This window comes from Martes martes (genome assembly GCF_963455335.1).
Source record: "Martes martes genome assembly, chromosome: 1".
Classification (NCBI taxonomy): domain Eukaryota; kingdom Metazoa; phylum Chordata; class Mammalia; order Carnivora; family Mustelidae; genus Martes; species Martes martes.
The window spans coordinates 199501586-199528881 of NC_137888.1; the positions used below are offsets into that span (position 1 = coordinate 199501586).

At 47.8% G+C, this 27296-nt stretch overlaps 1 protein-coding gene across 3 annotated transcripts; it reads left to right on the plus strand.

Annotated features, from left to right (window-relative positions):
* The first annotated feature begins 302 nt into the window (after positions 1 to 302).
* Positions 303 to 27296, plus strand: CDC25A (cell division cycle 25A). Of its 3 annotated transcripts, none has more exons than XM_080829158.1 (15): positions 303 to 555; positions 1558 to 1631; positions 2978 to 3020; positions 3585 to 3621; positions 4298 to 4399; positions 6610 to 6729; positions 9554 to 9688; positions 10447 to 10521; positions 15495 to 15668; positions 20084 to 20182; positions 21645 to 21707; positions 21803 to 21901; positions 22944 to 23074; positions 25018 to 25129; positions 25340 to 27296. In XM_080829158.1, the coding sequence occupies exons 1-15, from the start codon at positions 386 to 388 to the stop codon at positions 25478 to 25480; spliced, it is 1575 nt and encodes a 524-aa protein (XP_080685284.1). In that variant the 5' UTR covers positions 303 to 385; the 3' UTR covers positions 25481 to 27296. The 3 variants fall into 3 exon arrangements, with proteins under 3 accessions (XP_080685284.1, XP_080685285.1, XP_080685286.1); XM_080829159.1 differs by having other exon boundaries at positions 4301 to 4399; XM_080829160.1 differs by lacking the exon at positions 6610 to 6729.

A 27296-nucleotide genomic window follows, 5' to 3' on the forward strand; every position in this document is an offset into this window, starting at 1 on the left:
GAGAAAGGCGAAGAGAGTGTGAGCCCAGGCCGTTGCCTTGCGGCCCTGGCCGCTCTCTCTTCTCGACCGGACGCGTTTGTTTGGATTTAATCTTCAGGTTGCCGGCGCCCGCCCGCCCGCTGGCCTCGCGGGGTGCGGGGGAATCACCCGTGCATGTCGCTGGCGCCTGCCGGGTCTGGACACCTGCCCGTCCGCGCCGCTTGCCCGCGGCAGCCGCGTCCCTGAACCGCGGGGTCGTGTTTGTGTTTGACCCGCGGGCGCCCGCGGCGGGGCGCGCGGCCGAGGCCGGTGCCGGCGCTGCGGAGCGGGGCGGGGCGGGCGCGGCGGAGGCGGAGGCAGAGGCGGAGGAAGAGAGAGCGGGAGCCCTGGGAGGCCGGGCGCCGCCATGGAACTGGGCCCGGAGCCCCCGCACCGCCGCCGCCTGCTCTTCGCCTGCAGCACCCCTCCAGCGCCGCAGCCCGTCGTGAAAGCGCTGTTCGGCGCGCCAGCCTCTGGGGGCCTGTCGCCTGTCACCAGCCTGACGGTCACCATGGACCAGCTGCAGGGGCTGGGCAGGTGAGGAGGGTCTGGCGAGCGGTGCCGCAGGCCTCTGGACTCCCAGCCGGCTGTCGGGGTGGGTGGGGGGAGGTCCGGCTGGGAAACGGGCCGGGAGCGGGACGAGACCTGTCCGCCGCCCCGCTGAGCTGGGGCCCGCCATGTGCACCCTCCCCCCAGGCGGAACGTGGGGCGGGAGAGGCCGTTCGGACCCTCCAGGGCTGCCCTCAACCCCGAGCCGGGCCCGGTAGGGGGTGGGGTCGGCCCGGGTTCCCCACCTTGGCCACCGCTTTCAGACTGCTTTGTACTTTTCTTCTGTCCCAATCCCAGGAAGCTCTTTGTAATCTACCCCCACGAGGGCAAAGCGGACCCTTCCAGGCGCTCACTTCCATCCTTTGCTGAACCACCTCGAAGGATCTTAGCTTCCTGCGAACTTTGTTCCTTCTCTACAGAGAGACAGGCATTTTCTTTCCTGGCGTATGTGCAAAATGATCACAGTTCCTCACCCCGTGCACATTCGTGATGTCCACCCCGCTTTCCTATGGCCAGGCCTTTTTATTCAGCTTTCCATCCAAAAACGCTCCCGGGGCTTTTCCTTATGGCAAAAGACGCATCCCACGGTGTTTGTGGTGGAGCTGCTCTCCCTTCAGTTTTCGACGTCCCATTGTCTCTGTAAGCACAGGTCTTGTACGTTTTCCAACCTCTGAAAAGCAGGAACTTGTCTGATTCACCTTTCATCCTAGCAGGTACCTAGAACACATGCTCTCACTTCAGGAAATACTCCAGCATGGTGGTCCTCTTGTCTACAGTGTGGCCCAGGCCATGCCTACCCACTCCCTTCTCATCTTTTATATTCAAGTGCTAACTGGGTGTTTTGGGTGGCAAAATGGGTCTGTGGTGTGACCTTAGAAGGAGGTGGTTGAGAGCAGACTGGATACTTGCTAACCTCATGGCCTGTCTCGTGTGTATAACCTTGTCATTATGTTTTAGAAATTTATAGAAAATTCTTTCTCTTGCTTTCAGTGAATATGAACAGCCACTGGAGGTGAGAAACAGCAGTCTGCAGAGAATGGGCTCCTCTGAGTCAACCGATTCAGGTATTCCTTTAGTCTTCAACATTTATTATGTATTTGCTACATGGGGATCAAAACTTGGAATTTCTTGTAACGTGCACTTCACCCAGGAACTGAGCATGGTGCCTAGTTGTAAACAAGTAAACAAGAGTCATGGGATTCCGTGACAAACACCGGTAAAACAGGACGAAGAAGGCTGTGTGGTAGTTTATGGAGGAAACAAGTGTCCACTGTATGCATGGAGAGGTGGTGTGTGCTTGATCTTGAGGTTGAGTAGCTGGGTAAAATGAACCATAACACCAAGACCAGAAAAGTGTATCAGTTGAAACGCAGAGTCAAATGATTGTTTCAGTGAGCCTGCTATGGAGGGGACGGGCCAGTGTGTTTTATTCTAATTCATAAATTCATGGTTGTATTTACACAGATGCTTTAGGTTAGGGAACTGCAAGAGCAAAGATCTTAAAATGTAGGCTTCTTAAGAACTAGGGATAGGATGCTTACTTGTGGCAGCGTGGCAAATGAGAATACCAGAGCTAACACTTGACTTCTGTAGTTATGTGGCTATCGTGAGGACAGGTGTAGGCTGGAGCAGACGCTGGTGGGTCTGGGCCATCCTGAGAGCAGTGTCTCCTACACCTTGCTCCCTTTGATAAGATGAGCACCTTACTTGGTGTTATTTTGTTAAAGGCAGTGAAGACTTGGCTTGTCATTGGACCGATAAATGTATTTTTCCAAGCCCCCAGATTATACATATGATCTGACAAGATAAAATATTTGAAGTCAAAACTCCTCCAGAAAGCTGGTACCTATTCTTTCCATGGTCAGAACTCAGCAGAAAGTTATCTGGATAATCTCTGTCTGAATAACCAACCAATCCTTTTTTTTTTTTTTTAAGATTTTATTTATTTTATTTGACAGAGAGAGAGAGATAACAAGTAGGCAGAGAGGCAGGCAGAGAGAGTGAGAGAGGGAAGCAGGCTCCCCGCCAAGCAGAGAGCCCGATGCGGGACTCGATCCCAGGACCCTGAGATCATGACCTGAGCCGAAGGCAGCGGCTTAGACCACTGAGCCACCCAGGCGCCCCTAACCAACCAGTCCTTAAAAGATTATGTTCAGCTCTCACATCCTGTTCGTTTAATGGTGTTTGCAAGAAGGACAAGGGGATTGGTAGTTATATTATGGAAATGTTAAGACTTGTGCAGAGATGAAGTTTTTGACAGTCAAATAGTGATGCCCCTGTAATTCTGGCAGAAGTCCAAGCCATGAGTCTTGACTGATGGCTTAAAGAAACAGTACTAGTAGTATTTTTGCTTTGTTTAATGACAAAATGGTGTTTCGTGTATTTCCTGAGGTTTTATTATTTCCCACAGGCTTCTGTCTGGATTCTCCTGGGCCCTTGGACAGTAAAGAAAAGTATGTATTCACTGGTTTTAAAAGTTTGTACTTAGGAAAGACTCCTCTTAATAATGTTGTATTGAAATTTTTTGTGCTCCAGATGGGAGCCCTGGATTTAGCTGCCCCTAGTAAGACTTGTGGATCCTGCAAATAAATAAGTCTGGTGCCTTTAGAGAATGAGTTGTTTGTGCCAGTAAATTTTAGGACTTCCCATCCTTTATTTCACTGTAATTTGTGGTGTTCTCTTCAAGTCTTGCCCAACCCTTTACTTCATCCTCTGGCATCAGAGACTTAAGAGAAATGTGTTTTTGTTTTTTGTTTTTTTTTTTTTTTTTTTTTTTTTTGAGAAATGTGTATTTTAAGAGAAGACCTGGGCTTGCTCTTTTTACCTAGAAGCCCAGTAATGTTCGGGGTGCTTGTGAGAACAGGACAGACAGCCTCAGAAGTCTGTTCTTCCATCTTGCTTAAAATGGGGATGTTTGACTGCTCCCTCCCCAGACTATAGACTAGACACTGCGTCTGCTAATATGAATACCTCTCTCTTGTTTTATTCTCATTGTTTGTCTTCTGATCTCTTTGCAGCCTTGAAAATCCCATCAGGAGAATAAGTTTTCTGCCTGTAAGTTCCCTTGTTTATTTCGAGCTAATTCGTATTATCTGTCTCCTTAGCTATCAGCGTGACCTTGATGGTAAAACTTAATTTAGACAGCAAAGCCGGCTTTTCCTTAGTCTTGTAAGCGCTCCAAACACCTAAACAACCTCACCTTTCAGTTCTTTTTTTTTTTTTTTCTTAAGATTTTATTTATTTATTTGATAGAGATCACAAGTAGTCAGAGAGGCAGGCAGAGAGAGAGGAGGAAGAAGCAGGCTCCCCACTGAGCAGAGGGCCTGATGTGGGGCTTGATCCCAGGACCCTGAGACCATGACCTGAGCTGAAGGCAGAGGCTTTAACCCACTGAGCCACCCAGGTGCCTCTCACCTTTCAGTTCTAACTACCAGTTAGATACAGGAAGTATTCTTTTTTTTTTGCAGATGATGTTTTGGGGTTGATTTGGCACCCTAAATCTCTGCTGAGAGGGCTGTAGACCAACCTTGTGTGGTTAGGTGGGAAGCTGTATAGTGGGATCTTCTATCTCATATTGTGGCAAGGTGGAACCCTGGCCACATTTCTGGGTTAACCCTCGCAGTGTGTGAGAAGCTACCCCACCCCCTCCACTACCATTTTTGTTTTTCTTTTGAACCTGAGTTTCATTGCATTGTCATGTACCCTAATGTCTTTTTTTTCATTTTGACAGCAGAAGCTCTTGGGATGTAGCCCAGCTCTGAAGAGGAGCCATTCTGATTCTCTTGACCATGATGTCTTTCATCTGATGGACCAGGATGAGAACAAGGAAAATGTGAGTGTCATCAGTGTACTAACCTAGGATAGAGGTGAAGCCACAAATGTTAGTGGCTTACACAGTAGTGGCTGGGCTCCTTTCTGGGAGACTAGACCTTTACCACCAAAGTCATGCATGGTCTTTGTAGTCAGAGAAACCTGTGTTTGAATCCTTATTAGCTGTATGGCCCTGACCCATTACTTTTCTCTCTTTTTTTTTAAAAGATTTTATTTATTTATTTGACAGAGAGAGGGGACACAAGCAGGGGGAGTGGGAGAGGGAGAAGCAGGCTTCCTGCTGAGCAGGGAGCCTGATGTGGGGCATGGGGCTCGATCCCAGGACCTCAGGATCATGACCTGAGCCAAAGGCAGGTGCTTAACCAACTGAGCCACCCAGGCACCCTCCCCCACCTTTTTAAAAAGATTTTATTTCTTTATTTGACAGCACAAGCAGGGTGAACAGGAGGGAGAGGGAGCAGCAGGCTCCCTGCTGAGCAAGGAGCCTAACACAGGGCTTGATCCCAGGACCCTGGGATCATGACCCAAGCCAAAGGCAGATGCTTAACTGACTGAGCCATCCAGGCGCCCCCCCCCCCTTACTTCTTTTTAGGCCTCTTCATTTCTTTGTAAGATATGAGTAGCAAAACTTGTAGAACATTATGGAATTAAATAAGATAATATATATAAAGTATTTAAAATGGTTCCCAGCTGGGAGGATTTGCTGAAATGGTATCTCTTAGGAGTAATTACACCATGAATACTTTATCCAGAAGGGTCTGCCCAGGCCCTGCCTCTTTGTGCTCACCCTGGGATGAGTTGTAAGCTTAGGAAAAGGCTTTTTTTTTTTGGAAAAGGCTTCTTGGCAGTATTTGAAAGAACAGGGCCAACAAGTCTCAGGGAATTACAGAGTAACTAAACTGGTACCTTAGAGGGTGAGCTTGTGGTGGACCATCCAAAAGGCCAAGAATACCCCGGCCTGGCTTTTCTCACACCTGCTAGGTGCCTTGCACAGAGTGAGCACCCAGAACAGTTCAGTGACTTGGGTGAACTTTTCCAGCCTTCATCCTCACTATATCCCCATGTCGATATCCTCCTCTTCCATTCCCTGCTAAAATGCCACAGTTAGTGATCCTTATCATCTCCCAGACTTCATGTAAAACCTTCTGCCTCCATAAATTCTCCCAGTGATTCCCTTAGCCATTTGGGAGTGGTTTGAAGGGAGAATACAGAAGTGAGTTCCTGCCTCAAGAGCTTGGAGCACTGCCTTGGCCTGTGTATGTGTATACATATAGAGGGAGAGATATATTTATTGCCTTCTACTGGACGCAAGAAAGCTGTACTGATGCCTGATTTTCCCCTGAACTTGTCTTTTCCCAGGGTTGCCTGCTTGGAACTTTGCTCTGGAGGGAAACAGCATAGATGGTAGTTAAAGAGCTCTTGTGAGCTTAGGCACATCACTTAACCTGTAAGGCCTAGCTTTCCTCGTCTGTAAAATGGGGGTGATCGGTGATGGTTCTCTGAGTTAATGCACAGAAGTTCTGAGTGCTGTGTTGGCATGTAAATACTCTGTGACACTAGCTGTTACTGCTCTGAGCACTCACCACAAGTGAAGTGGCTCTTTTAGGTAGGGGTTTATAAGTGCTTTCAGACTTGAAGTAAGTGGAATCATACAGAATTTATTCTGTCACTTCTGGCTTTCACTCAACATACGCGATTCACTCATGTTGTTGAGTAAAACAGTAGTTTTCTTAATTTTCCATTGCTTTGAGTATGGAGTACAAAAACTATTAAGTGGAAAATAATTAACTCCTCTTGGTAGGAAGAAGGTGGGAAATGGAAAATCCTCAAACAAATCTAGAGTGAGAAGTTTTGGCTCCCCTTCACAGGCAATTATATTGAAACACTTTGCTTTAGCTTAGGAAGTTGTCGATTTGATTTAGCTTATTAACTCAGTGTTTTGTATACATGGCTGGTATTTATGTTTTTGTCAGGAAACAGTCTTTGTGGTGAGATAAAAATGCTGCCTTAGAACTTAGCTGTTGACAGAGTCTGTGAAATTCTTGGTGACACAGATCCAGTGTTGAAGTTAAGCTCAGAAACAGGTAAACCCTTAGTTTGGAGGCAACAAAGGTGAGCAGTGCCTGCTCCCCTGACTGTCTCACCCGAGCAACAGTCAAGGCCCTGGTTTTCATGGGCAGCGGAAGATGTCTTGACTCTACTGTCTTGCAGGAAGCCTTTGAGTTTAAGAAGCCAATAAGACCGGCATCTCGTGGCTGCCTGCATTCTCATGGACTTGAGGAGAGTAAAGATCTCTTCACACAGAGGCAGAACTCTGCCCCAGCTCGGATGGTATGTGCCCTGGCCTTCACAGGGGAGTTCCTGATGGGAACAGAATTAAAGCATCCTCTTTAACCTGGAGTTGGAGACACTACAGTAGCTCTTGTTGTCTTTACCTAGACTTTGTCATTTGAAACTAGACTCACATTTTTTGGTGTTTTTGCTGTGTCTGGAGAGCAGACAGGCAGAAGCAGAGTGAGAGATGGTATGTTTGGAATATTGAACTTGAGCAAGAAATATTTGACCTTGTCAGTTCTGGGAAAATAGGGCATCCTGGGTCATTCTTCTAAATGTGTGTACGGTGGGATTATAGGTCTTAAAACTTGCTCTTTCATAGTGCTTCCTGAGTGCTAAGAGATACTTCCCAGAGTGGTTTTGTTCAGAGACAGCACTTGGCTTCTTCCAAAGGTGGTTTATTAAGAACTATTAGGGATTCTGGTGAACCCACTCCCTATGGGCTACTTGAAAGTAGTGGGGGCACCTACACAGGGTTATTTCTTTGCAAGACAGAGGCGTCACTACTTCCAAAGTTGCCTTCTGGGATCTGACAGCTGAAGCTAGAGAGGCCCAACAAAATGACCACATTTGGTTACCAGGTTTTCCTGGGAAGTTGGCATGTGAAAATACAGCTTTCCAGTCTGACTTGTGCTATCAGGTCCAGGTTCAGGTTCAGGTCCAGTATGGTTACTCTGTCTCATATGCACAGAGCACTTCTATATATGTTCCGGTCTTTAAATCTTCATAAGCCTGTGAAGTAGCTGGAGTTAACCCCTTTTATGGATTGGGAAAAGTCTGGTCAGGAAGGTTGGGTGATTTGCCAAAGGACACAGATAAATGGAAGACCAGGATTTAACAAAATCTACTGATTCCCAACTACACAGTAATTCTTTAAGTACTGGGTATCCAAAACTAAATCTCTTTAGTGTGCCCTTAAAGACCACTACATCGGGGTTTATTGTGGTCGCCTGGTCATCCCTTACTATAGATGACATGTCCGTCATTTGCTGTATAACATGTGCACTATGGATCCCAGAACTTGGGTCACAAATACTGGTATTATAAATTTTTTTTCAAAGATTTTATTTATTTGTCAGAGAGATAGAGTACACAAGCAGGGGGAACGCAGGCAAAGGGAGAAGCAGGCTCCTGGCTAAGCAAGGAGCCTGATGTGGGACTTGATCCCAGGACGCTGGGATCATGACCTGAGCCAAAAACAGACGCTTAACTGACCGAGCCACCAAGGCATCCCACAAATAGTGGTATTCTAGTGTGAGCCTTCGAGGGTGCTGCCCCACAGTAAAATTACCTGCCCCTTGGTTCTGCTGGCTGAAAACTTACCAGTATGTCCTGAGCATGCTCAGGAGCACTGTGGAGGATCAGAGGCACCTAGAACTTCTGTGAAGCAAGCAGGTGCCTTTAGCAGAGGAGGCCAGCGGCAAAGGGATTTGTGTCTTAAGGATTATCTGTAGGACTGAAGTTGAGACTGCTTCCTTACTGTGGGAAAAAAAATCCCTCTCTGAACATTTTTCCTGGCTTTGGGAAGCACCTGGAAAAGATACAATTCACTATCAGCAATGTTTGTATTAGTAATGTTTATATTTAGAATTTTTTTTTAAGATTTTATTTATTTATTTGACAGACAGAGATTACAAGTAGGCAGAGGCAGGTAGAGAGGGAGGAAGGGAAGCAGGCTCCCTGCCGAGCAGAGAGCCCGATGCGGACCTCGATCCCAGGACCCTGGGATCATGACCTGAGCTGAAGGCAGAGGCTTTAACCCACTGAGCCACCCAGGCGCCCTAGAATTTTTTTAAGATTTTACTTACTCATTTGAGAGACAGAGAGCATGAGCAGGGCGGAGGGGCAGTGGGAGAGGGAGAAGCAGACTCCCCATCGAACAGGAAGCCACATGGGGCTTGATCTCAGGACCCTGAGATCGTGACCCAAGGTGAAGGGAGACCCTTAACTGACTGAGCCACCCAGGCACCCCAGTAATGTTTATCTCTAGATGGTAGACTTATAAGCCATCTGTCTAAATTTCCTATATTAAATATATAGTAGTTTTATGATGGGGATTACCCCCCAAAGAACAACATAGGGTCACCTAGTAAAATACCCCATTTTTACTCCAGGAATGGTTCTCTCTCCCAGGAGAGAATGTAGTGGGGAGAGAAGCTTGGGCTTTGGAGTCAAATGGGTGAGCCATGTGATCTTGGTAACCTCTCTTAAGCATTGATGTCCTGACTTGTTAAATAAGTAGAAAAGGAGTAACTCCCCTCAATGTGTTGTGAGGTTTAAATGGAACTGAACACTTAAGATATCATAGTGCCCAGTGCACAGCAATTGCTCAGTTAAAAACAGTACTTACCGTTAAAATTCCAAGTCTAACGGACTAGAATAGACTTTGTAGAACCAGGCCACCCTTTTCTCCCAGCCATATCCCGTCAGAGCTGGAGTTACATAGGCGTCCTCTAGGCCGTGCTGCGGGCAGAGATTGTATCTTTCACCCTTCCTCCTTGCAGCCGGTTATCCTGCATGTTCACGGGTTACAGTCCTCTGATAAGCAAACCTTGCCCTTCGCTAGAGGCTCTCCCCAACTCCACTGTAAGGTGAATTGCTTCTGAGAAGAGGTTTTTTTAAAGGCTTCCAGGCCTGATGCTACTCAGGACTGTGTAGACATCAAATCCTTTGTCATCTTGGGCTGCATTTTCCTTTGATGAGTAGCTGCCACAATTTTACTTCTAATAAATACAGTATGTTTTCCTCATAAAATCTAGTGACCCATCCAAGGGAATCCAATGTGATCAGTCATTCACAGGATGTGAATTCTGTCTTCCAGCTTTCCTCCAACGAAAGAGATGGCAGCGAGCCCGGGAATTTCGTCCCTCTTTTTATGCCCCAGTCCCCTGTGACAGCCACTTTGTCTGATGAGGATGATGGCTTCATGGACCTTCTTGACGGAGAGAATCTGAAGGTGGGGTGTGTGTGTGTGTATATGCGCGCGCGCGCACGCCTACCATTCCATTGAGTAGTGTGTGTGTGTGTTCCTACCCATTCCACTGATACGCTGGGGAAGTCGTGAGAAAGAACTGCGGTTCCCCGGGGCTTTGGGTAGCTGATACTTTTGTTCTTTATTGAGACTCTGCTCCTAGTCTAGTTAAATCTGAGGTGGAATTGGGACAGTTCAAAAGAAGACACTGGGAGAATCCTTCTTACCCTGAAGGAGCTGACAGTCTTTTTTTTTTTTTTTTTTAGATTTTATTTATTTATTTGACAGACAGAGATCACAAGTAGGCAGAGAGTGGGGGTGGGGGAGCAGGATTCCTGCTGAGCAGAGAGCCCAATGTGGGTCTCGATCCTAGGACCCTGAGATCATGACCTGAGCCGAAGGCAGCGGCTTAATCCACTGAGCCACCCAGGCGCCCCTGACAGTCTATTTTGTACAAGAGGCCGGGAACAAGAAGGTGTAGGATGAGCTGGCGTAAAGCTGGAGAGCTAGAAACTACTTCCTCACATATCCTTGGGGTTGGGTGTGCTTTTAGCTACACGTTCAGGTGTCCGAATCGTGAAATGTGATGCTCTTCTGACCTTAACGTACTGGGCAATGGGAAAGAGGAGTGAACGTTGAGGCTTCCTATCCAGTCCTATCTGATGCTTCTCAGGCAGAGTCACACCTAATGCCTTCAAACTGTTAGGCTCTGCTGGATCTTTATAATAGTTTTTCTCTTTTAGAATGATGAAGAGACCCCGTCATGCATGGCAAGCCTCTGGACAGCTCCCCTTGTCATGAGAAGAACGACAAACCTTGTAAGTTGTTCCTGTGTGTCTGGAGAGAGACTTGAGTAATTAGGCCTCTGGGACAGAGTGGTCTAGACTAAACGGAAAACTAATCCTTCTGCCCGCATCACCACAGGGGTCAGAAATAGTTTCATTTGATTCTGTCTTTCGGTCTGTGGGCCTTTCCCTTGACTGGTCACTGGTGTTCTCTGATGTAAAGCACTCTGTTTCTTTGTTTTCTTTTGTCCTTATTGGTGTGTGAGGAAGTCTGTCTGGGATACATACACATTAGTTCTTGTTTTTATAATTTTTAGTTTATCCCAGCCTTTCTTGGTCAAGTTAATGTCCTCTGTGTGTGTGTGTGTTAATGTCTTTTCTGTTCAACTCTGACCTCTCTTACTTTCTAGTTTAAGATCTCAGGAAAATGTCTGCTAAATTGAACCCCTCACAAGTGACTGTGATTGATGGCACCTTTGTGTTCTCAGGTGTGGGTGCTGGGCCGGGTAGTCTAGGGATCGGCCCTGAATGAGGCTGAGTTCACAGGCCCCGGCCTTGCTTGGCCTCAAAACACAGGATGTCCCCCAGGAGCTGAGGAGCACACCTACGTGGGGAGCTGGCTCTCCTTTTTCTTAGGTCTGCACTCCCTAGGTCTCCAGCTCTCCTCTTTCTTAGGTTCGCTTGATTGTTGGGTCCGTGCTTTTCAACATTTGCACAAACACTGCCAAACGTTTGGAACAAACGTTTTCTGCTCAAAGATTCTGTTTTACTGCAGGTATTTTCCACGTGGGGTTTCAGATTATTTCGGAGCTTAAGGGTGCTAAGAGTGTTACTCGTAGATAACGGAAGTTTTATATCATTTTTATGTTTTTCTGTTTCTCCTGTATAGACTCACAGCTCATATTTAGGATAGATATTTGTGTTTCTTTTGCCTAGGTCAGGTTAGACTTGCCTTGGACCCAGCCAGGCATTTGCTTACAACTGTTACGGATAGAGGCACATCCTTGGATGGCTGCTTCATTGGTGTGGGGTCCGAAAGTGGCCCGTGAAGCTCTGCGTCCCACCTCTGTAGAGCAGAGCCCCCCTCTGGCCCTCAGCTTTACCTGCTCAGAGAGGTGCTTTGAGTTTGAGAAGGGGCAGGTGGCTTGCTGTGGCCACCAGCATTGGCTTCAGCCAGGAGTTTGAGGCGTCAGTGGGTGAACTCAGTCTGTGCTTTCACACTGAGACTTCCCTTCTAGCTGGTGTCCTTAATAGGCCATTGTTATAGCTTGTATAGCTTGTGTGTCATCATCTTGTCCCACATAGGGTTTGTCCCCGCTGTCATCCTCAGCTACACCTTTGTTTGACTCAGCCCCCGTTTTAAAACTTCACCCTTTCAGCAGTACGACGACAGCAAGGAATGAGTTATTTTTCCACGTCTCTGTCACACAGTAGCTGTGGAGCTCTGGAGCCCCCGATGGGGAAGCAGACAGTAGCTTACCCTCTGTGTGTGGCCACGTGTAGCCCATCGAATGGGTGGGCCTTGTGGACACTTCACAGGCAAGAACGTCCATGCCCCTAGAAAGAGCCGTAAGCTGTGAACCACCACCTGAGTGCTGTGAGCAAGTCAGGGGCGGATCCCACAGGGAGGGCACGTTTGCTCAGGGTCTTAGGCTGTGTGGGAACCTACTAGGGGGCAGGGTGTGTTGATTCATGAAAGAGTTCATCTGGGGAAAAGCGCATGGCCCTGTGAAGGGGGAGAATGGGGACGTGTGGTGGGCAGGGGTGAGGTGGTGACGGGTGTCACCTGTCTGCCAGTCTAAGGGGGTTGGATGGATTTCCCCAGGGACGCTAGAATTTGAGTGTAACCGTTAACTGGAAGGGAGGAGGGGTCAGTTACAAACAGGGTACTTAGGCGCTGGTTGTGACTATTTGGCAAAGTGCTCCAGACTTTTTCTGATTTACAGGGAGAGGAGGGAATAGTTGAAGGAATCCTGAATTAGGAACAGGTGGTATTTAGGGGTAAATAGTAAATAAAGGGGAAGTCTTGACAATGGCACCAAAGTTGTCAGTGGGAGAGACACTCTTAAAATACATCCTCAGGGGGCGCCTGGGTGGCTCAGTGAGTTAAATCCTCTGCCTTCAGCTCAGGTCATGATCCCAGGGTCCTGGGATCGAGCCCCACGTCGGGCTCTCTGCTCAGCAGGGAGCCTGCTTCCTCCTCCCTCTCTCTGCCTGCCTCTCTGCCTACATGTGATCTCTGTCTGTCAAATAAATAATAATAAATAAAATCTTTAAAAAAAAATACATCCTCAGTTTTGTTGGGTGTTTTTGTGTTTAAGTATCTGGTACGCAGAGAGCTTGCTGTCTCCCATCTTCTCCGTAGCATTTGGGATGGTAGCGCTGTGCCCTCAGTTATGCCACCTTAGGTGAGTACTACCAAAGGTCAAGTGGAACAACAGGACCTAGGGATCTGGGTTTAGACCCACAAATGGAGACCTTGAGAGATCATTTCATCTGTCTGCATGTTTCCCAGCTTGTAAAACAAGGAGTCTTGATTAGGGGAAGGACCACATTTGTTGCCTGCTCTTAACATCCAGGTAGTCGGAAAAAGACATTTCAAGTATGAAGGCTTTAGTCTAAAGACTATTTGCCCCTTTTTTTTTTCTCAATCTTTTTCATGTATTTTTTGAGCTTTCTCGTGTATTTATGTTCCATATCATCTAGCACAACACTTGCCAAACAGCAGTAACTCACAGACTTTCTATCAGTATATCGCCTATAGACTTCTGTTTCCATCAGGGATACTTTCAAACAAAGCTAGAAGCGAGGCTATACTTGCACAGGGACACATTCTCAACTATTATGCAAACGCCTTGGCGTCTTGCAAAATGAGAGCCCCATGCACTTAGGTATAATATAAATTGATATCCTTACATTTTGAAACTAGCATGGCCCTTGAACTATCAATATGGGACAATTGAACTATACCCTTAAGACCACTTAAAAATTATAAGCATAGCTAATGGGCTATCCCAGTACAAATGCTTTGACTAAATTTACTAAGTCCCTGTGAAAGACATAAATTATGTACAGAGTGAGGAAGCTTGGGAAATGTCTATCAGTTTTTTGTTGTTGGTTTTGTTGTTTTGTTTTGCTTTAAAGATTTATTTATTTATCTGACAGATCACAAGTAGGCAGAGAGGCAGGCAGAGAGCCCAATGTGGGCCTTGATCCCAGGACCCTGGGATCGTGACCTGAGCCAAAAGCAGAAGCTTTAACCCCCTGAGCCACCCAGACGCCCCTTGTTGTTTAACTAGATTTTTTTTTTTTTTTTAAAGATTATTTATTTATTTATTTGACAGAGATCACAAGTAGGCAGAGAGGGCGGCAGAGAGAGAGGAGGAAGCAGGCTCCCTGCGGAGCAGAGAGCCCGATGCGGGGCTCGATCCCAGGACCCTGGGACCATGACCTGAGCCGAAGTCAGAGGCTTTAACCCACTGAGCCACCCAGGCGCCCCGTTTAATTAGATTTTTAACCAATAGAGTTCTGGGGCCCTTCACAGCGAGGACTTGCCTTGTAAGGACACTTACTGCAGACTCTCAGTTGCTGGGCTCTGTTGGAAATGTGGTTTGGGCCCTGGGGGTTGTTCTCAGTTCCCCCTGAGACTGTTGAAGGCAGTGATCCTCTTCCCCAAAAATGCTTTCAGCTCTTCTAGTTTAAAAAACAAAAAACAACTCTGGTCTCTCTTTTCAGAAAACATTCCATTAATATGGAATAGATTTTTTGGGAATAGTCTTGGTCTCTGGGAAAGTTGGTTTGGGAGTGGCACACTCTGCTAGGGATTAACTGGAACATTTCAAGGACGCATCACAATTATAATATCAACTTGAAAAGGAGTGGTTTACTGCGGTACGGAAGTAGATTCTGCATGGAAGGAAAAGCCAAGCCAGGGCACTCTGAGTCATGAACAGACACATGAGTTTAGACTGCCCCTACCACTGGTCAGAGTGGCTGCCCCAGGACTCTGGAAAATTAGTCTTAGAAAGACCAGGTTGAGAGGATTTTTTTTTTATTAATACCTTTTTTTTTTTTTTTTTAAGATTTTATTTATTTATTTATTTATTTGACAGAGATCACAAGTAGGCAGAGAGGCAGACAGAGAGGGGGGGAAGCAGGCTCCCCACTGAGCAGAGAGCCCGATGCAGGACTTGATCCCAGGACCCTGAGATCATGACCTGAGCCGAAGGCAGAGGCTCAAGCCACTAGGCCACCCAGGTGCCCCTCGAGAGGACTTTTGAACACAATTTCAAAGGCACTTGCTCCTCTGCGCACCCCTGTTCCTTACAAACGTACACCCTTAGCACTATCTTAACACCTCATTGGCCCTGTTTTCTAGCATGATCTAGCAACTGCATACCTTTCCTGGATTTAGGTGGGGTATTAAAACGGGTTGAGAGCAAGGTGTAAGTTATCAAACAGTGGAGGAGGCAAACCAAAAATGTGTTCCCAGCTGGAAGATAACTGATTTGACCTTTGGGACTCTGTGTAGACAGCTTTGGAGAGCTGATTGTCTTCTTATCTCCGTATCCTGTCAGCTGTGTATGTGTTCGGTGGCCATCAGGTACTCAGTGGCTACTATGTGCCCGGTCCTCCAAGAGTCACTGGAACTAGAGGAAGGGACAGTGTCTGTTTCCTCCCAGGAAGCCCTTGACCCATCTTCTTTAACGTCCCAAATGAACAGGGGTTTTTGTTTGGTTTGGGTTTTAAGATTTATTTATTTTAGGGAGAGCTCCAGCAACCGGGGAGGGAGAGGCAGAAGGGGAGAGAATCCTGAAGCAGACTCCATGCCCAGGAGTCTCCGTGCTCAGGGTCCATGCGGAGCCTGACTCTAGTTGATTCCAGGACCCTGAGACCGTGACCTGAGCTGAAACCCAGAGTCGGCTGCCTAACCAACTGAGCCACCCGGCTGCCCCTCAAGTGAGCAGGTTTTCATGGAAATTGGGTCTCTCTTGTTTCCTCCGTAGGGCAATCGATGCAAGCTGTTTGACTCTTCGTCCACGTGTAGCTCCGTCACCCGGTCAGTGTTAAAAAGACCAGACCGATCTCAAGAGGAGCACCTGCCCGCAAATACAAAGCGGAGAAAGAGCATGACTGGGGCTGGTCCCGAGGAGACAGCCAGTCCGGAGAAGCCCCAGGAGGTTGGTCTGGCAGGTGCCTCTCGTTCAAGGAGCATGATACTGTATTTTTCAATTCTGAAATTTCTGTTTGGTTCTTTTTCTTTGCCAAGACTTACTGTTTTCCATGTGTTTCAAGCATGTTCCCAAATGGCTATTGAAGCATTTTGAGGATGGCTGCTTTAAAATCCTCACCAGATAACTCCAGCATCCAAGTTGTGGTGGGTTCGGTTGATTGTCTTTTCTCATTCAAGTTGAGATCTTCCTGGTTCTTGCTATGGCAAGTGATCTTTCTATTGTATCCTGTGTATTTGGGGTATTATAAGACTCGGGTCTGTGTAAATGTTCTGTTTTAGGCCTGTGATACTGCGGGGATGATAGGGGTGGAAGTTCAGGTTCCCCCAGCACAGCCTTCCTTGATACACTGGATGGGGGCAAGCCTCATTATTATTGGGCAGGAGTGGGGGTTCAGGGTCCCCACAGGGACTCTGCTGATACCGTTCCAGTGGAATGGAGACTGGGCATTTCATTACAGCTGGGCAAGGGCTGGACAAGTTAGCTCCCTGCTTGCTGACCAGGCCTGGAGTTGGGCCATCAGTTTTCCCTTGGCGTTGCCTACAGTGGTGGTATTGTCTTAGTTTTCTGCCTTGATAGGCGGCCCTTTTCTTAGTCCTTCGGCTAGGGAGAACAGACTTTCCTTATGGTTTCTTAACTACTTTGAGTTTGCTACATCACTGTCTCCTGGTCTACTTGGAGCTACAAATTACCCGCTATTTTAAGTTTGTTTCACAATGGTGTAGTGTTTTTCAGTATTTTCTAAGTGTTCTGGTTCCTTTGTTTTCTTTTAATTCAGACCTATCATGGCCTAATAAAAGTTTAATTTTTTTTAAGATTTTATTTATTTATTTAACAGAGAGAGCGAGATCACAATAGGCAGAGAGGCAGGCAGAGAGAGAGAGGGGGAAGCAGGCTCCCTGCTGAGCAGAGAGCCCGATGTGGGGCTCGATCCCAGGACCCCGAGATCTTGACCTGAGCTGAAGGCAGAGGCTTAACCCACTGAGCCATCCAGGTGCCCCCAAAAGTTTAATTTTTATAGAAGTTTACCTATGCTCCAAATAATATGTATCTTCTTTGGTGTCAAGTTCAGCATATCGAATTCTCTAACGTCTCATAGTTTGCTCATAGTTTGTTATGGTTTGTTTTCCTGTTACTTTGGAACTTTCTCTATTAATAATATATCATGAACTTTCTATAGGTTGGAACACCTACAGGTCTGGGATTGAGCCCCACATCAGGCTCTCTGCTCAGCAGGGAGTTTGCTCGCTCCTCCCTCTCCTGCCTCTCTCCCCCCAACTTGTGCTCTCTCTCTTACCCTCAAATAAATACATAAAAATCTTAAAAAAAAAAAAATCAGCTAGATGACAGCCATTAAAAATACCTAGGCCTGCTGTCTCCTATTTTACAATTGGCTTTGGTTACCTAATACTCGATGAGCATTTTACTTTTTTTTTTTTTTAAGATTTTATTTATTTATTTGACAGAAAGAGAGAGACAGCGAGAGAGGGAACACAAGCAGGGGGAGTGGGAGAGAAAGAAGCAGGCTTCTTGCCAATCAGGGAGCCCAATTCGGGGCTCGATCCTATGGCCCAGGGATGATGACCCAAGCCTAAAGCAGGTGCTTAACAATGGAGCCACCCAGGCGCCCTTTTTCTTATTAAAAGTGGAATTCTAGGGGTACCTCGGTGGCTCAGTTGGTTTAAGCGCCTGACTCTTGATTTCGGCCCAGATCGTGATCTCGGGGTTGTGAGGTGGAGCCCCATGTTGGGCTCTGCAGTGCACATGGTGCCTGCTTAAGAGTCTCTCTCCCTCTCCCTCTGTACCACCCCCTCAAAAAAAGAAACGGAATTCTAGACTAAAGGGCAGGAAGATTTATGATACTTTGCATTTTTTTTTTTTTTAAGATTTTATTTATTTGACAGACAGAGGTTACAAGTAGGCGAGAGAGGCAGGCAGGGAGAGAGAGGAGGAAGCAGGCTCTCCGCGGAGCAGAGAGCCCGATGTGGGGCTCGATCCCAGGACCCTGGGATCATGACCTGAGCCGAAAGCAGAGGCTTTAACCCACTGAGCTACCCAGGCGCCCCGATACTTTGCATTTTATACATGCCAACAAATTGCCTTCAGAAATCTTCTAGTTTATGTGTCTATCAATACTCTTTGCTATACTAGGGATTTATCTTTTTATTTTCTTTTTTTTTTTAAAGATTTTATTTATTCATTTGACAGACAGAGATCATAAGTAGGCAGAGAGAGGGGAAGGGAAGCAGGCTCTCTGCCAAGCAGAGAGCCCAACCCGGGGCTTGATCCCAGGACCCTGGGATCATGACCTGAGCCGAAGGCAGAGGCTTTAACCCACTGAGCCACCCAAGCGCCCCTCTTTTTCTTTTCTTAATATCATTTCTATGTTTGTTTGTTTGTTTGTTTTTAATAGAGAAAGGGTAGGGGACAGAGGGAGAGGAAGAGATAATCTTAGGCAGGCTCCACACCCAGCAAGGAGCCTGACGTGGGGCTGGGTCTCATGATCCTGAGATTATGATCTGAGCTGAAATCAGGTCAGATGCTTAAACAACGAAGCCACCCAGATGCCCCAGTGTCATTTGTAATTGCGCCCTAAGTGCATTTCCGGTTTATTTGTTCCAATCTGGGTTGAAATAAGGTCTGTGCCTTGCAGTTGGTCGCTGGGTCTCTTATTATTTGGGCCCCTGTGCTCCATCTTTTTGTTTCTTTCTTGAGATTTATTGGTTGAAGAACTCAGGCCAGTTGTCCTGTAGAAGTTTCCAGTCCTATGGAATATTCTGACTTTGTCTTCTATCCTCTGGATGGCCCGTACACCTAAACTCTGGGAAGGCTTAATCCGATTGCGGTTCCATTTCTTTGGCATGACTGTTTCTGGGTGATTCGTTTCCTTCGATCAGGCGGCCCACCACTGGGCAGCCATTGATGATTATTGCCTAGGTTTCATTTAACAAAAGTTTCAGAAACTGATCCTGCAGGTCCATCACTCTTCCTTTCTCGGCAGAATGTTCCTACAAAGAGAAACTTCTGTGCATCAAACTCTTTGGTCACCCTTGGGAAAGACAAAATGAATGCTGGATCTCTTTGAAGTGAACATCCCCCATAAACACCCAATTATGACCCAAGAAAGAGCCCTGGCAGCCGCCCAGAGCCCCTCCTGTGCTTCCCCTCAGTAACACTGATCTGAGCTCCGCCACTGTGGCCAAGTTTTGCCTGTGTTTGAACCTTGTATCCTTGGGGTCCTCCTGTATGTATTTGTTTATGTCTGGATTCTCTTGTTCAGCATTATTTTTGTGAGAACCATTTGTTGTATATCATATCCATGGTTGGGTCTCCCCCTACCCCCTGCCCTTTTTTTATTACTGTGTAGTATCGAAAGATTATATATCTTCCCACTCTGGCTTGCCGTTGCTCTTAATACTGCTCTTCTGATGAACAGAATTTCTTGATTTTTAAATGTATTTCAGTTAATCAATCTTATCTCTGTTTAGTGCTTTTTGTGTCCTGATTAAGAAATCCTTACCTCCCCATGACTAGCCCTTTTGACATGGCCTGACTAGTCTGGTAACTTCCTTGCTACTATCAGAAGGCATTCCAGGTTTATCTTGTACATTTCTTGTCCCAACCTGGAGTCAATCGCTTCTTCAAAAAGCCCTGCTTTCTTTTCTTTTCTTTTTTTTTTTTAAGATTTTATTTTTATGTAATCTCTACACTCTACATGGGGCTTGAACTTACAACCCTGAGATCAGGAGTCGCACCTCCACTGACTGACCAGCCAGGCACCCGCAAACCCTGGTTTCTTTTAGTGACAAATAGTATTTAGAGACTGCAGTATCCTTTAGGAATGCTCATTTTACCTCTAGAGCTTCTCAGTTGGAGAGAACTAAAAAATGTTTATTTAGGCTTAGCCTTAATTTTAATTCCCCTTTTTAAGAAAGGTAGGGAGGGGCGCCTGGGTGGCTCAGTTAAGTGGCTGCCTTCCACCCAGATCATGATCCCAGGATTCTGGGATCAAGCCCCACATCAGGCTCTGTGCGGTGGGGAACCTGCTTCTCCCTCTCCCTCTGCCTGCTGTTTCTCCTATTTGTGCGCGTATGCTCTCTCTCTCTCAAATAAATCTTCTAAAAATTTTAAAAGGGAAGAAAAAAACTTAGTTTCAGAACATTTGAGTTAGGCACTGAAATAATAGACCTAGTCAGTGACCCACATTCTTTTTTTCATTCTAGATTCAATCAAATAAGGAAAATATTTTATTTGCTAAATATAGACATTTACATGTCACTCTCCTGGTGACATGTTCTAGGTGAATGTTTTCAAAAGTCCTATTCGGAACCCTGGCCTCATTTTCCACCTTTGATTTGTTACAGATTCTACATCAGTCTTTATCCTTGGCATCTTCCCCAAAGGGCACCATTGAGAACATTTTGGATAATGACCCAAGGGACCTTATAGGAGACTTCTCCAAGGTAATTCTAAACAGACGCAAGGAGCTCTGGCTATGTGAGTTGGACTTTAGGTTGTTTCCTAGAACCCCCCTCAGCCTTTCTCCCTCCCTGGGGTGGCTCTTGCAATGCCCCCAAAGGGGATACAGTTTTTAAAGGTAAGGAAACAGTCTCGTGATCTGATGTATCTTGCTCTCTCTGGCGCTGTCAACCTTACCAGTACTGATCAGACAAAGTAGGAAGCCACCAACCAGCCACCTTGACTCCAACCCAAAGGCCAGGCTTCTTGGGAACTGTGTTTCTGATTATAAAATAGTAATGCAGTAAAGTACAAAGAAGCAAGAATAAACCCGTAGCCTCACTATATGACTGTATCAAAAGGTTATCTTAGAAAATCCTAAGTTGACAAATTTCTCTGTTGTCCAGAGAAGCATAGTCTTTGAGGGAGAAGGCCCTCAGGGAAGGGTGAAGGAAGATCTGATGGCATGATACATACAGATTTGCTGAGTGGAGGACTTGGCGGCCTTTGGGCGGTGGTGAAATACGAGGGCGGGACAGAGAAGGCAGCAGCTGGTTCAGCCACAAGGACGTGAAGGCTACCAGATCAATTTCTTATTCATTAGTTTAGCCAGCATTTGTTGAAGCACTAACTGTTACTGTTAAGCAACGATTCCAGTATGAGACCCAGTCCCTTCCCTCAAAACACTTCTCATATGGTCAGTAAGACTTGCTGTGCCGTGGACCATGGACTGCACAGTAGATGGAAGTGAAGGTCAGTGCAGTGTAAGCAGACTGGGAGAAATGAAGAGGGGTTGTCCCAGCTAGAAGATTGGGGAAGGTACGGGTCTGGGCCATATTTCACATTTCAGCCAGGTGAGTTTTGAAGGAATAGGGTCCTGTAAGGGGATTAAAAATAGGAGACAATTCTATCTGAAGGGAAGAGCAAGCAGAGACTGGGTGTGTCCTCGTTGATGGAACCTTCCATTTGAATTGAAGCTGTTGGTTATATTTGTCATGATGACCTTACAGACGGCCATGGGGACAGGTGAGCTCTTGATTCAGCCAATTGCCCTAATGAGTACTTGCTGATGGTGCCTGTCTTTCCCCTCAAGGCCAGGCCAGGTCTCATTTTTCCCATCTCCAATGCCCAGCACCATGTTCCTGCCAATCTGGCTACTGAGATGAAGGTTCCTGACAAGGAGGGGGTAGGAAGTTACCTGAGGTTTCTGTATTTACATCTGTCTGGCTTACTAGCTAGCTAGCCTCAGATAGGGTGCCCAGCTTTACACATGAGAATGAGGATAATAGCCTTTTAGGTATGAGCAGACATGCGATGTCAGGATGTTGACCAAGTGCCTAGATGAGTACCCTGCCTATACTATTAAGGTTTGTGTATAAAGCTGCCTCTTACTAGGCAGGCTAGCAGTGTAAATGTTGCATTTATAGGCCTTTTGAGATTTTCTAAGTATCTTTTTTTTTCCTCAAGGGTTATCTCTTTCATACAGTTGCTGGGAAGCATCAGGATTTAAAATACATCTCTCCAGAAATTGTAAGTCGTCTTTTTGGATCCTGCCATCCATAGGGTATTTGCATCTAGCTGTTCCCGGCAGCCCAAGTTGATTCTCCTGGGCTTTCTGTCCACAGATGGCATCTGTTTTAAACGGCAAGTTTGCCAACCTCATTAAAGAATTTGTCATCATTGACTGCCGGTACCCATATGAATATGAGGGAGGCCACATCAAGGTATGTTCCTGAGACTTGCTGGTGAGCCCTGCTGTTGTGGGAGGCATAGAAGGAGCCCTGACAGGATCTGTGATTTTATTTATTTATTTATTTTTAAAAGATTTTATTTATTTATTTATTTATTTGAGAGACAACAAGAGTAAGAGAGAGCAATAGACTCCCCGCTGAGCAGGGAGCCAGGTGCCCACCTCAGTCCCAGGACCCTGGGATCATGACCTGAGCTGAAGGCAGACACTTAAGACTGAGCCACCTAGGCGCTCCACGAATGTGCGATTTTTTAAAAGGTGGCAGGATGGTCAGGGTGTGTGGGTGGCTTAGTTGGTTAAGCGTCCTCCAACTCTTGATCCCAGCTCAGGTCTTGATCCTAGGGTTGTGAGTTCAAGCCCTGAATAGGGCTCCACACTGGGCATGGAGCCAACTTAAAAAATAAATAAAAAGTAAAATAAAGGTGGGGGGAGGGGGCGTGACACCTGGCTGCTTATTAGCTCGCATGCTGATTATGAGAATTTTTGAAAGAGGCCTCGATTCCTGGGGCACTGGCCCTGCACTGCTCACCACACTGCCGCAGATGCTCTCTGTCCTAGGCCTCACACCGGCACCATCCAGGGCATTTCTAGGTGGTACCCACTGATTGCTAAGCCAGGCCTGAGCATGCCAAGGCTCCTGACCAGAAGCCAGTCTCTGGGGACGTATCTCCGTCTATGCCAGGCTTAGTGATGCCTCTAAGTCTGTAATGGAATTAAGCCGCAGGGTGGAGGGCGGGTGTTGTGACACAGTTTCCCAGGAAAAAAGTGACTGGTTGTGCCAGCTTAATCTTTTAACCAATAAAATAGTGTTGAAATATACAGTAAAGTGGTACATTCAGTACGTGAGTGTTTGCCACTGTCTCAGTGGCTTTCGAAAGTCCCGAATTCATAAATACCAGTCATGTCCACTGTAGTCGTAACAGAATATGAGGTATCCCATTAAAGATGACTCTCCCAGAATCCTTATTGGCAAGTGTGATGCATACGGGTGCCAAGAGTCTCTGGTGCCTCCACAGGGTGCGGTGAACTTGCACATGGAGGAGGAGGTTGAGGACTTCTTACTCAAGAAGCCCATCGTACCTACTGATGGCAAGCGCGTCATTGTCGTGTTCCACTGCGAGTTCTCTTCTGAGCGAGGTCCTCGCATGTGAGTGCTGCGTGCAGCTGGGCTCTGGGGCGTGGGCCCGCGGTAACTGGGGGGATGTGGCCGGGGATGGCTTGCGCTCAGGGCAGACGTCAGCACACTGAGCACCCTATCACACTTTCTGAGTCATTTCCATACCCTTGCCTGCATGCATGCAAATGTTGGCTTTGTGAAAGTTCAAATTCATGTGTAGCAGATGTTTTCCCAAATTCTTATCTATTAAACAGTCATTTGATTTGATGAACAGCTTCCTTGAGTGTGGCTTTTTATAGGTTTGACCTAGCAGTTTCTGTTGCCAAGGGCTTTGGGCCTTCTCCAGCCTGGCCCTGTCTCGGATGCTAGTGTGGTCTGTGCTGGGAGAACAGGAGGACAGCTGAAGAGGAGGTTGGGGGCTGGGGCAGGGCGGGATGCAGCTTTGACCGGGGTGGGCCAAGGTAAACTTTTCATAGGCCCATAGGCCTAGATTCTTGCATAGCCTTTTCATTTTGAACCAGTTCAAAAGTCAAGCCACATGGGGACACCTGGGCGGCGCAGTTCGTTAAAAGTCCCAACTCTTCATTTTGGCTCAAGTCATGGTCCCCAGCTTTGGCGCTCTGTGCTCAGCAGGGAGTCTGCTTGAGATTACCTACCTCCCTCTGCCACCACTCCGCCACTACCACCACACACACACTCAAATCTCTTTTAAAAAAATTGTTTTTAATTGATTTATTTGAGAGAGAGAGCATGTGCAGGAGTGGGGAGGAGGAGGAAAGAAGCAAATTCCCGCTGAGCAGGGAGCCCCAAGCAGGGCTTTATCCCAGAACCCGGAGATCATGACCTGAGTCGAAGGTAGATGCTTAACTGACTGAGCTGCCCAGATGCCCCTATGTAAAAAAAAAAATCTCCCCCCCCCCCCAAAAAAAGGGGCCCTTTGCCTGCATGTGCTTCACCTGACTTCAGCAGCACTGCTGTTTTGCCTCGCTGGCCCACGTGCACCCACAGCAGGAACTTGTCTCCCCACCTCCCTCCCAAGGACAGGGACTTGCCCTGCACTTGGCACAAAAGTGGTCACAGGAAGAGGTAGGATTTCGGCGAGGACTCCTGTTCCTTCACGAGTGGGATTACTCATTCACTCTACAGGTCCTGTTGCCTCTCGCCTGCTAGAAGGTGTTCGGGTACTGCAGGGAACAGCAAAACGTAGCAGAGCAAAAACTCTTGGCTTTCATGGAGCTTGCATTTCTGGGTGGGCAGAAAAGACAAACGATAAAAAATAAGTCAGCTACTCAGTGTGTTAGAAGGTGCTTCGGAGACAAATAAGATGAGAGGTGGGTGCCCCCAGCATGTTGGAGGAACAGCAAGGCGTCAGGAGTGGCCAGAGTGGGGGGAGGGGGAGAGCCGCGGGGGTGGGGTACCGCGCTGTGGGCCCCTGGGAAGACTTCGGCTTTGGTACCAGGGATCGGGAGCTCAGGAGCCACAGCCAGGTGAGGGTGTTAGTAAGATATTCAGAATTCAGTCCAAGCAGAGGGTGCAAGGAGGCGCCCTGAGGCAGGAGCCAGCTTGGCCTCTTTAAAAGCCACAGGAAGAAGGCAGCCGGCTCACACAGGAAGTAAGGGAGGGACCCCGGTCGTGGATGTGCCAGGAGCGGAGACTGCAGTGGGGAGCTGTCACTCCATGTGGGCTGCCGGTGGGGACAGGGAGAACGCTGGGCAGGGGCCGGACGGTAGGGCTATTTAACTCAGAGGAAGGACCGTTGGGGAGAGACCATCTCCCTCCCACCACCTGGGAACTCTTCCTAAAGATCACATGTGGCCAAGAATGCACAGCTCAACACTGACTGTTTCCACGAATGACTGGGAGACTGGGAAGCTGTGTGAGGAGTGTTCGCACCACCCCGCCGGCTTTGCTGCGTTGTCTCATGTTCTCTGTGTCACAAGGGCTCATCTCGCTTTGGCCTGCCTCCTTCGTAGGTGCCGATACGTAAGAGAGAGAGATCGGCTTGGTAACGAGTATCCCAAACTCCACTACCCAGAGCTGTATGTCCTGAAGGGCGGGTACAAGGAGTTCTTCCTGAAATGCCAGGTAAGGGGGAGTCTCTGGAGGGTGTAGTGCCCCCTCACCCAGCTTGGATGGTCCGATCTGTCTGGTGGGCATGGCTGTGTCTCGTCTGGGGATCTGCCCTGCACAGAGAAGGGCCCTGGAACGTGCTGCCCGGTGGGCGCTGCTCCCAGCCTTGCACGTGGGGGCAGCCCTGAGGCGGGGGCCCCTCATCTCGTCCTCTCCCATCTGCAGTCTCACTGTGAGCCGCCCAGCTACCGCCCCATGCACCACGAGGACTTCAAAGAAGACCTGAAGAAGTTCCGCACCAAGAGCCGGACCTGGGCAGGGGAGAAGAGCAAAAGGGAGATGTACAGCCGTCTGAAGAAGCTGTGAGGGTGGCCACGCCGGACAACAGCAGCCTGAGCTTCCCTCCGTGCCTCCCCGCTTCCCTCTTCACTGCAGACAAATGTGAGCGAAGGGGCCAGCCATGTGCGCAACGTGCGGAGAGAGGACCCGGGCTGGTTCGCCTTACCCCTCCTCTGCGCTCCCGGGCTGGGAGCCTCTTCTGTCCCTGTAAGACGTTCTCCTTCTACCTCGGGACTGGCTGCCAAGGCTGTCACTGGCCACAGCACCGTTCCGAGCACCGAGTCAGGAAGTTCTGACTTCTCACCCCCTGCATACCCCCTGCCGTTGGACAGACCACCAGGGGCCTTACAGGGGCACTGTCCTCTCCGGAGGGGAGGCATCGGAGAGTGAGAGAGGAGTCACGGAAGCAGAAATGCTGCTGGCCAGATACCAAAGACAGCCTGGGAAGGGAACGGTTTCAGTGGGATAACCCGTATCTTTAATTTATTCAACTTCATCAATCACTTTAATATTTTTTTTTTAACTCCTGGAGACTTTTATTTAACTGCTTCTTTAAGTCATAATACTGCCATTCTGGGTAGGGTTTTATCATCCCAGGGACTACCTCTGCTTTTTAAAAAAAAAAAAAAAAAGATGGGAGAGAAGAGGCAAACTTGTGTCAAGGGACAGACCTAGGAGCTCTGTCACCCCCAGGAGGCACTGTGGTACTGGGGCTGCTGCTATTTAAAGCCAAGGACTGAGGTACCAGTAGAAGTGGGCACTGGACTCAGACTTGACTACAGGACATAAGCTAAACCTCCCAGACCTACCTCGAAGGCCACTGAGATCAATGTGTGTGGGGGGGGTGACCCTGCTCTTGCCCCGGTTCCCTGTGACACTGGCTGGTATAGGAGTCCCAGTCAGGAAAGCACTTCAGGCAGCTTCCATTGGGCCACCCCCAGGTCATTGTTGGAATGTGGTAGTGTAGGTGTCCTAGAGTAGGGGGGGGCAGGGCGGGGGGGGCTCTGCGGGATAGGGGAGGGGAGTGTATGCTGAGTGTCATCTGTTACTCTGATACTCTTGAATAGCTTTTGATTTTCTAAAAATAGTCATTGTATGAGTCAGGGAGTGTCAAATCAGTGTTGGCTGGGCCACCCAAGGGTGAAGAGAGGGACTGGAAGCCCTGGGCCTTAGGAGAGGGGCATGGGTGCATACAGATGACGATACCGAATGTGGTTCTCAGGAGGCAGTGTGGTGGATTTTGAAGGTAAAACTTTCTGAGTTTATCATGTTTGAATTTGAGGGACAGGGAGTGATGGATCGTCACTAGTTGCCCCCTCATCTAGCCCTTTGGAAATGGGGGTCTCAAAGGAACAGCTCCTCCCCAAGGAGCTGGGGCTGACTTGGTTGATTCTGGACAGGCCTGTTTGGTTCATGCTCATCACCCCAGTCACCAGCCTCGTCGCCATCTTTGTTCCACGGGGGTGTAGCCTACTTTTTCTTAAACACAAGAGCCAGTCTCCCCTTTTACTTCCCTTCCTCCTCTGGAGGTAGGGAGGGAAGCAGTGGTACAGGAGATGGTTTGTTGCTGTTGTTATGGGTTTGAGTTGTATTTGGCTATAAAACAATCTTGTTAGAAAAAAGTCAGTGGGGGAGGAGGGGAACAGGAAAAAAGAGAAAGGCCTCTTTCCCCTCTCACCACACATTGAGACACTTCTCAGTTGGTCTCTAATCTTGTTGGTAGGGATTCTGTTGGTTGGATGCCTGGAAAGGGAGGTGGGATGGCCTTCGGACTGTACCAGCTTAGCTCGCATGGGTGACCAACTGTTGCAGGCTCTGAAAATAAAAACAATCCTGAACCCAT